The sequence below is a fragment of the Nomascus leucogenys genome, chromosome 2 (genome assembly GCF_006542625.1).
Source record: "Nomascus leucogenys isolate Asia chromosome 2, Asia_NLE_v1, whole genome shotgun sequence".
NCBI lineage: Eukaryota > Metazoa > Chordata > Mammalia > Primates > Hylobatidae > Nomascus > Nomascus leucogenys.
The window spans coordinates 10,016,014-10,026,823 of NC_044382.1; the positions used below are offsets into that span (position 1 = coordinate 10,016,014).

General features: G+C 46.7%; 1 protein-coding gene across 3 annotated transcripts in view; it reads left to right on the forward strand.

Annotated features, from left to right (window-relative positions):
- Window positions 1-6,650, forward strand: part of SLIT3 (slit guidance ligand 3) — a 639,482-nt gene extending 632,832 nt beyond the window's left edge. For all 3 annotated transcript variants that reach the window (XM_030825194.1, XM_030825195.1, XM_030825202.1), the window contains one exon: window positions 1,776-6,650. In XM_030825194.1, coding sequence (XP_030681054.1) covers window positions 1,776-2,011 — 236 coding nt within the window. In that variant the 3' untranslated portion in view covers window positions 2,012-6,650. The remainder of the gene's footprint in view (window positions 1-1,775) is intronic.
- Window positions 6,651-10,810: the final 4,160 nt, after the last annotated feature.

Sequence of the window (10,810 nt, forward strand, 5' to 3'; positions counted from 1 at the left end):
ACCACCGACATCACCTGGGAGTCACTTAGAAATGCAGAGTCCCAGGCCTCACCCCAGCCCTTTCGAGTCAGAACCTGCATTTTGCAATGATTCGCATATGTATCCAAGCTGATGGCATTGCTCCACAGCCTCCGTCCAACCCTCCTGCCCTTACTGGGTCAGCAGAAGCCAGTTCTTTGGTCTGACCTAGTCAGAACCATCAAATTACTTATCTCGGTTAGTGGCCCCTTTATCACGTAATTTTGAGGTGAGCTCAACGAAGGAAATTATATTAATATTAAAATGGTTGTCTTACCTTGGGGGGTCTTTCTCCTGCATGGACACTGAGAAGTCTTGCTCCCTGCCACCAGGATCCCAGGCAGCCCACCTCGTCCCTTGAGGACTTTTCCACATTTTATACCTACACAAAATACTATTCTTAACCAAAACTCATTTTTAAAATGTTATTAAATAACTTATTCTGAAATAATTTCAGACTTACAGAAAAACTGTCAGGACAGTATAAACAGCTGAATCCCTTCACCCCAGTGATTAGCATGTTGCCCCATTTGCACTCCCCATCTCTCCCCATGTTATACACATGCACATGCACACATTGTCATTAACCTCTTTCTAATCCTTTTAACAATCTCATAATTTTAAAGACTTTTAACAACACCTGAAGCTTTAAAATGCATAAAGCCCTTTCTCCTTCACAATCTCCTCTGGTGCTCATAACAGCCTGGGAGTTGTTGGAAGGACAGGTAAATGTGTTACCACTTTTCAGACATGGAAACTGCGACTTGCCTGTCAAGGGTCAAGGGTCAAGGGTCATGGCTCCCTTCCTCAAGTGCCTTGCTGCAGACATTCTCCTACTGTAGTGAGGACAATAGAGGGGTGGAGATGAAAAGCTGGGTCAGGGTCCAGAGTGTTTAAGCAGATACAGGGGTGCCCTTTCCCACCCTACAGTTATTTCTAGGCCTTCTGGAAAAGCTCATCCCAAAGCCTCATTAACACTTGCTTCTTATTCAGATATCAACTCTGGCTCATTTCCCAGAGAAGCCTCCCTGGCCCCTGGGCCAGGTCAAATGCCTTTTGAATACAAATGTCTTATAGCATACAAAAACATATACTGTATGTTCTTGTATGAACATCTTCCCTTTCTTTATAGCATCTACCTCAGTTTATTAAATATATTCACTTAAATAGTATCTAGACTCTAGGCCAAGAGAGACAGACTACTGGGAGTGGTGGTGACTGGGGCAAACTGGAGATTGCCTGCCCCATCTAAAGCACTCAGCTTCAGCCATCACTGCAGCGCAGGGTTGCAGGTTCAGCTCTGCCAGACCTCCTTGTTTTCAAGGAAGGCAGAAATCCAAATTTTCAGGTGAAATCTCCTGCTTTTTGAATGTTGGCATTTAATTAATTTTTAGGCATATGCAGGGCAATCAAAATTGGTCTGGGCAGGATTTGGCCCACAGTCTACCAGTTTGCATCACCTAGTTTTAGTTTTGACTTTAGGTTTCTTGAAGGAAGGGACCAAGCCTGCTTTTGTCATCATTATATCCTCAGGGCTTAGGTGTAAGCCTTAGGTGTAAGCCTATCAGAGAGCCTGGTATAGGAAAGGCACCTGTTTGTAAAATAGATGGGTGGACGGAGGGGAGGGTGGGCAGATGGATGAGTGAATAAATTCTTATGGTCTTCAGATAACAAGTATTTCAAAGCAGCCTACCTGGGAACTGCTCATGGTCCTGCTGGCCACCTAGACCACCAATGCCCTTTTATGCCCTCTGCAGAGAATCCGTGCCTGGGACAAGTAGTCCGAGAGGTGATCCGCCGCCAGAAAGGTTATGCATCATGTGCCACAGCCTCCAAGGTGCCCATCATGGAATGTCGTGGGGGCTGTGGGCCCCAGTGCTGCCAGCCCACCCGCAGCAAGCGGCGGAAATACGTCTTCCAGTGCACAGACGGCTCCTCGTTTGTAGAAGAGGTGGAGAGACACTTAGAGTGCGGCTGCCTCGCGTGTTCCTAAGCCCCGGCCGGCCTGCCTGCCACCTCTTGGACTCCAGCTTGATGGAGCTGGGACAGCCATATGGGACCCCTTGGTGATTCAGCATGAAGGAAATGAAGCTGGAGAGGAAGCTAAAGAAGAAGAGAATATTAAGTATATTGTAAAATAAACAAAAAAAATAGAACTTATTTTTATTATGGAAAGTGACTATTTTCATCTTTTATTATATAAATATATCACACCATCTGCGTATATGTACCATATAGTGAGTTATTTTTACCAAGTTTTGTGTTGTGTATTTGTTTTTAAAAACAGCTGTTTAAAAGTTTAAAAGTTTAAGAAAAAAAAGACTAATAAAAATGCTTTAAAACAAAAGGATAAGAATAAAGAATGATAGCCTGAGGAAGGAGGAAGACGTTTTCATGTTTGTGAAACGGTATTATGTCGGCAGTAGACCAAGAGCTGCTCATCGAGATCAGAAAAAGGAATAAGAGAGGGAGACAGAGAAGGAAAAGATCTTTGTTTCTTGTTTTCCCTTTTTTTTCCTCCCCTAAAATTACCCAGCTTTTCGGAGTCCTGGATGTCAGTGCCCAAGATGCCCAGTTCTTCCAGGAAAAGCTGCTGAGCCCTGGCCTTCTCAGTCTCATTGCCACTCAAAAATATTGCTGTCCCTGTCTGTCCCAGACCCCGCTTCAGGGTCTGAACCCACTGGGGGACCCCTCTTCTCCTTCCTGGCTGGCCCTGGCTTCCAATCGAGGACTGACTATTGAAGTCTGCTACAGGTGTCATTTGGAACTGTCTTACCAAATTTTAAAACAGCTGCTATTTTTCCTGCTCCTCCCCAGGAGAGGGGTCTTCCTAGAAGAGGCAAGGGAAGAGAATATCATGCTGTCTCCTCAGGACCCATGCACTGGCCCCCTCTCCTCCTTCCAGGTAATTTTTCATTGGAATGTATCCCAGTAGAGAAGGTAGTCAGCCCTTCTGGGAAGCGGAAGGCTGGAAGCCAAGTCTGCCCACAGCACTAGATGTCCAACTCTGGAAGGTTCTTGGAGGCTCTTGCTGCAAGACAGGCCTCTGCCACCTGATCCTCCAGGTCACCATCATGATGACAGAGACGCCTTCCCCATCTGTGACACTTTCCAATGCATATCCAAACTCTACCTTATTTTATCTATGCAACTCCTGCCTCCCTGGGAAGGATAAGGGAGTAGAGCCCGGTTCACTAAGAAGGAAGTTTAGCCCCTCACAGGCTCTGGAATTTGCCTTAAGCCACACACCAGATAAGTGGAGGAGCCAGACCAGAAGTCCAGACCCAAAGCTTGAGATTCTTTCTCTAGAATGGGTGAACACAGGTGATTCAGGAGGCCTAAATCCATCAGAGCAGCCCTGCCGGAAAAGGAAAGATGATATTTTTTCCTGCTCTTGTTCTGCCTTGCTCACTCCTCCTCCTCCCTCCCCAGTATCTGGAAAGATTCTGGAAACGAAGGCTTATGCATCTAGGGAAACTGACCAAGGGCAGCCTATCCAGCCTCTGCCTCCATTCCTGAAGGGGACTTCCCTGCCCCTGTTTCTTTCCATGTCTCTCCCTCCCTCACTCCCATTTGCCCCCTTCTACCCCATCAGGTTAGCCACATATCTTCCAGGGCTCAGCTGTTCACACCAACTCCCCAGCTCTTATCATCCATCCCTCCTTCCCCCAGGAGCCTCCACTGTAGGAGTTTCAGGGAGAAGAGTTTGGAAGTCATTGGACCTTTCAGCCCTCAGGTTCCCTAGAGGAGCCTAGTTGATCTGTGAGGACCAATGATGGGCCAAAGACTCAGGGAATAATGAAGGGAGAAAGGAAAGAAAGGAAGATGGAAGAAAACAAGGCAAGTGGAAGAAGAAGGAAGGGAGGGAGGGGATGAAGAGAAGGGAGAGAGGGATATAGCTGAGGAATTTATCTAAAAATATGCATGTAAATCTCCATTATGTTCCAGGTACTGTGCCTTATGATGGCTTTGTTTTTTGTTGTCATTAGAGACAAGGTCTTGCTTTGTCACCCAGGCTGGAGTAGAGTGGTTCAATCATAGCTTACTGCAGCCTCAACCTCCTAGGCTCAAGCCGTCTTCCTGCCTCAGTCTCCCAAAATGCTGGGATTACAGGTGTGAGCCACTATGCTCAGCCTGTTTCAAACATTATTATAATAGCAGATGTATTTAGTACTTTATTATACATCAGATACCACTCTAATTGTGAAATAGATATATATTCATTTAATTATAGAAACAACCATGTAGTTAAAACACTATTAACTCATTTTACAGTTGAGTAGACTGAGACACAGAGAAGTTAAAGAACTTGCCCAAGAGTAAATGACAAATAAACCGTAGAGCCAGGATCTGGGCCCAGGCTGTCTGACTCCAGAACTTGCTCACTCAACCACTAAACCACCCTGCTTCTCATGGGAAACAAACACATCCTGCCTTTGAGGATCCTACAGCCTGTGACAAAAACAGTCATAAAAAGGGACAATTGCCTTATTACACAAGGAGCTCTCAAGTGGCAATATAAGCAATGGAAGTGGCTGTCCAGAGGAGGGAATTTCTAGTCCTAGGTCTTTAAGGATGAATAGGAGTTCGCTGGAGGTGGTAAAGGGAATTGAACTTTCCTGGGAGTGGCCTGTTAAAAAGCAATAAGATATGGCCAGGCCGGACTTGTTTGGGGAAGAGTCAAAATCTAGGGTGGCAAGAGTATGGGAAGCACACTGAGGAGCAGAGAGAAATGGGGTAGGTAGGAAGGTAGGGTTTTGACCACAAAGAGCTGTGCATGCTAAACTAGGCCACAGGTGCCAGCAGGGTTGTTTGAGGAAGGGAAGAGCAAGACAAGCTCTGGTTTAGGAAGAGAGCTGTGGCAGCATAAAGGCCTGAAAGAGGAGATAGAGCTGTCACCCAAAATGGACTTGAGAGCTCCCTGCGGTTTACTCTGTGACTAGAAAACACTTCCGGCCAGATGGATCACAAATATCTACGGTAGCTTAGAAGCTCTGCTCTTGAAGAGGGTCCTGGGATCTGCCCAACACCCTTCCCAACCTCTATTTCCCCATCCCCACCTCCATTGCCCCATCCCCCCTCTCCCCCTAGGCAGGTGGATCTGAGCCTTATCCCACCACCAATGCCCCTGCTAGCCTCTCCCCACCCAGCCCGGAGGCTACTCAGCCTGCCATCTCAAGAGCCCCACCCAGGGTCACTGGCTTCCTGGGAGGAGTCACCAGGCTGCCAGCTTTCCCTCTGCCTCCCCAAGGAACCTGAGACCTCCCTCTGCTCATCACCCTGGGCCCAATCCTGAATCCAGCCCCCATCAACTAAGACAGCAAAAGGGCCAGGTCTGTCCCTTACAATTTTGAGCCTTCTCTGTCGAGTTTGGAAGCCCTGACTTTAAGAAATGCCAAATGCAAGGACCATTAAGAAAATTCTCCCCGAAATGAGGTTCCTCTAACAAATGATGATTAAAACTCTCTCTCCTTGAGCAGTCACATTCTAGAAACAGGACATTCCATGAGGCAGGAAGAGTTCAGTTAATTTGCTCCTGAAAAAGTGTGGTTCAGTGTTTGTGTGGCAATGTACGTGGGCAGAAGAGGCCGCTCAAGCTGTGTCCCCCCTGAGCAGGATTCAGGAAAGGGAAAAGGTGGTCTCTTTGACTCAACCAAGGGGCCGTACGATGGCTGATGAGATTATGTATTTAAAAGTTCTTTGTAAAGTGTAAACTAAGAACCTTAAATGTAAGATGCTGTTATTATTACTGTTGTTGTTGCTGTTACGGAAATGCCAAAAGGCCCTTGTTAGAAGACGGTTTTGTCTTTTCAATCTCATAGCAAGGAACTCAAGTCTGATGCTTCAAAAAGATGAGAAGAGGGGCAAGAAGAGGGAGAACTCCCAAGCTCAGAGGTAAAAAAAAAAAAAAAAAAAGGGAAAAAGAGCTCCAGGGTGACCTTCAGGAAAGGCCAGGACCAGGATTGATCTAACCTTTCCCTTCACCAGAGACAAAGCTATTGCCAGACTGAACCCTAAGGTCAAGCAGTCACCCACTGCCTTTGCTGGGAACAGAAGCCCATAGCAACAAGTGACCTGCCCCTCAGACTCAAGATCCCAGATACCAGAGCTGGAGGAGTCGTAGGGCATTACTGGTAGGCAGGAAAACTGAGGGTCGAACAAATGGAAGAATGCAGTGATCGTAGACCAAAGACACACAGATAATTAACCCCATGTGTCCACCCAGGCCAAAGTTCTTCCTGCTACCCCACAGTGGATGTCCAGGCAGATGGTCCCCACATGATGGGGAAGCTGAGGGCATAGTGTGGTTTGGTGGGACTTGTTCGTATTTTGTAGTGTGGGCTCAATAGTGCCAAAGGAAACACTAGGGAAAAGTTGGTGAAACATGCCAACTAGCAGGACCAGTAAAGGCATAATTGGGCATTTGGCAAAGCTTGTGTTTCTAACTCAACAGTAGGTTCTAATAGGAAATTTTTAAAGATTTTTTAAAACAATGTTACAGTGCCACTTCCCCAGTATGGAATAAATAACATGCATTCTTTTTTCAATATACTGTCATATTCGGATGTCATTAAAATAAATGGATGAGTCACAGAGGAGCTATCAGATGCTCTCATGACTACCATAACTCAGCCCTGCTCCGTGGTGTCTGCTTTATTTTTACCCCTGATTTTCAAACCCCCTGGAACAAAGATGACCGCATTCATGGGGTCTGGGGAAAGTCTGGTGTGGAATTAGATCAAAGAATCAGTTTCTTGGATCATGAAGTGAGAAAAATGGATCCAGAGTTCACCAGAACCATTAAAGAGACGACCCAACACACAGCTTAGGGTCAGCAGGGGATGTGGTCCATATGGCCACAGAAGGTGCCAAGGGTCATGGGGAAGAAAGCCACTCCAGTTGAGAGGAAGAGAACACTCCACTGATATGTGAAGGAATATTCCTCCTTAAAGGACTCCAATGCCTAATTAAATTTCTCCTTTATCGGTTCCTTCAACAAGTATTTATTGAGCATCTACTATGTGCCAGGTACTGTTCTACGCATTGAGGACTCCAAAGATGATGAAGACTAAGTCCTTGTTCTCCTGGAGTTTAAACTTTAACTAAGGGGGTGTGTGCCAATCAACAAATAAAGATAACACCCGATAGTGATAAGTTCACTTCCACCAATAAAGAGGAGGAGACATTCCAGAATAGAAGGGTGGGTGCTTCATGCAGTGAGGTCAAGAAGGCCTCCCTAAGGAATTGGGACATGGGGTGGGGCAAATACCAAGAAATGGAAGGGGAAGGAAACTGGCCCTGCGGCACTTGCTAGATATTTGCCTTGTGTGGGTGTCATCCGACAGAGGCGGGCAGCCCGAGCAACTTAGGAAGCCAGAGAGGATGGCCTGGGCAAGACAGCATAAGAGGGGTTCCCAGAGAGGGGAGGGGCAAGCAGGCCCCTCAGCCTCTCAGCCCTGGGGCATCCTGAAAGGGCTATGCACTTTTAGAAGGAGGATTACTAAGGGTCTGGAGGCTGCCACTGGCTGGCAGGAGGTCACCCTCACTTCCGTGGCAGACGGCCTTCCAACTGCCCTGTGGAGACCCCTCTGAGAGCAAGACACTGGTGGGCAGCAGATGCACCAGGTGCTAAAAAAGGGGCTAGACTCTGTGGCCCCCAGCTGGTTGCTCCTTCTTCCCCCAGGTCTCCCTGAGCAAGACAAGGTCACACTGACTGGGGGCCCTAAGCCTCCAGCAAAGATGCCCTTGACATAGTTTTATACATTTTAGTGTGCATTTATCTGAAATAGGTAGAGAGTGGATTCTGCACTGACACACACCGTGTCAGACAGCCTGGATTTTCCTGCCAGGAGGAGCTACTGCCAAGAAACCTACAGTGTCCATCTCCCATGTTTATGCCAGGAGCCCCTCCTCCCAGGTTTGGGACCTAGATATTATCCCTCTATCTCAAATTCTCTGTTATATCAATCAATAGCAGATGTTCTCAACTGGGAGAGGTGTTGACCCCACCCAGGAGACATCTGGCAATGTCTGCAGATATTTTTGATTGTATAACTGGGGCACAGGGTGCTATTAGCATCTAGTGGGTAGAGACCAGGGGTGCTGCTAAACATCCTACAATATACAGGACAGCTCCTTGACAACAAAGAATTATCCTGCCCAAGATGTTCATAGTGCTAAGATTGAGAAACCCTGGCTTAGCCAAATCAGACCCTTCCCTGAAATACCTGGGTGGAATCACTCACAAGGAAAGAAGCAGGTTGGAGTGCTAAATAGGCAACAAATAGTGAACTTCTCAGGACGCCTCGGTTGGAATACATGGCAGGCTGGTGGTCTATACCTGCATTCAGAATACCATTGGTTTTTGTTGTTGTTGTTTTGAGACAGGGTGGAGTGCAGTGCTGCGATCTCAGCTCACTGAAACTACCACCTCTCAGGTTCAAGCGACTCTCCTGCCTCAGCTTTCCAAGTAGCTGGGATTACAGGTGCCTGCCACCATGCCCAGCTAAATTTTGTACTTTTAGTAGAGAGACGGGGTTTCACCATGTTGGCCAGGCTGGTCCCGAACTCCTGACCTCAGATGATCCACCTGGCTTGGCCTCCCAAAGTGCTGGGATTACAAGCATGAGCCACCACGCCCAGCCAGAGCACCATTGTTGATGGGAAACTAAGATCAAGACATTTCTGGCAATGGGGGACCACCATGATCCTTCCTGCCATTCTTTGTCCTTACCACTTGGTCGCTGAAAATGGATACAGAGCAGTAGATCCTGGATTTAATATGCTCAGGCAACATAAAGTGTGGCAGAGCATGTGACACTCACCTTTGGACCTGCTGCTGACAGAGAAATAGAGAACAGGATAAATAAAAATGCTATGCTTCTATTTCCTGAACTCTACCCTTCATTGCAGCGCTGGCAGGAGGCAAAGATCAATGGGTTCTCAAATCAAGATATGAGGACTAAAGATTTCTTTATGGTGGTTCAAAGGGGAGTGAAGATATTGTGGCTCAAAAGCCACAAGCAGCTCAACTTCAAGATGCATCCAGGGATGCTAAATCGACTCTAGTAACTGAGAGCAGGATTAACTGGTTGGCAGAGGAACCTAGCCTACTTAGAGTAACCTTGTAAGGTGCTGCAGGGACAGGAGATACTCTTATTTACACTATAAATGTCCTTATTTACCAGTCCCTGCAGGGGGACAGGAGATGAGCAAAGTGCTGGGATTACAAGCATTAGCCACTGCCCCCAGCCTGAAACTCTCTTCACTGGACTCAAAATGCTAATTTCACTTGAAATTAAAAATTAAATTTAGGCCAGGCACGGTGGCTCATGCCTGAAATCCCAGCACTCTGGGAGGCTGAGGCAAGAGTATGGGGCTTGAGAGCAGAGTTGAGGGAGGTTCTAAGGAAGCAGGCCTCATCACCTCCAGCTCCACTTGCCCAGTGTGTAGGGGGCAGGTGGTTTACCCCATCCTCGCCTGCATCCTGCTGCTTGACTTTGGCAATGTCAGTGTGAACTTCGGTTTCTCTATCTAGGAAACAAGAATGGCAAGACTGATATCAAGGCTCTGTAGATTACAATAGGCTCAAAGCAATTCAAACCAACTTAAGGCAAAAAAGGAACATGTTGAGACAAGTAATTGCAAGACCTAAGGTAGTTCCTACTGCATCAGACATGGGTGTTTGGATCCTAGAACTCATACACTGCCATAAGGGCTCAGGGTGTCTGGTGCATACTTGGCTCTGTTTTGCTTTGGCTTCATTCTCAGGAAGCCTCTCCTATGCAAATGGAAAACTGACTCCCAACAGCTGCAGACTGAAAGCTGTAGATACTACTAATTTCAAGCCCAGGGGAAAGAGGGCTTCTTATCTCCAGTGCTTCTGAGATACAGCCCAGAATTGAGTCTCACTGGCTCTGATTAGCCTGCCTTGGGGCAAATGTCCATCACTGGATGAAACAGCAGGGGCAAAAAACAGTAATTTTAGTAGCAACCATGGGCTATGAAAAAATTAAAAAACAGCACTCATTGGACAAGCCTGTGTCACATGAGAAATACGTGGTCGGGGATGAGAAAGAGTTTCCCCACGGAAATGAGGGAACAGAACCTGGACCGGCAAAAACAAGACAATAACTACTCACCGTAGGTAGTTTTTTAAGAAAATATGATATGATATTGACATGCTATAATAAGGCTGGTATATCTACTTTGTGGACTCCAGTACACCAAATAAATATAAGCGATAAATACAGATATTTTAGCAACAACAACAACAACAAAAAACAGTTTCTTAATACCATTCTCGAAAATAAGTCTATCAAACTTACTTTTTCTTTTTTTTTCTTTTTTTGAGACAGGATCTCACTCTGTTGCCCAGGCATCATCTCAGCTCACTGCAACCTCCACTTCCTTAGCTCAATCAATCCTCCCACCTCAGCCTCCAGAGTAGCTGGGACTACAGGCATGTGCCACCACGCCCAGCTAATTTTTTGTAGAGACAGGGTTTTGCCATACTGCTCAGGCTGGTCTCAAACTCCTGGGCTCAAGTGATCCATGGCCTCCACCTCCCAAAGTGCTGGGATTACAAGCGTTAACCACTGCACCTGGCCTGAAACTTTCTTCATTGGACCCAAAATGCTATTTTCATTTGAAATTAAAAATTTAGGCCATCCATGGTGGCTCATACCTAAAATCCTAGCATCTTGAAAGGCCAAGGTGGGAGGACTGCATGAACCCAGGAGTTCGAGACCAGCCTGGGCAACATGGTGAGACCCTGTCTCTACAAGACAAT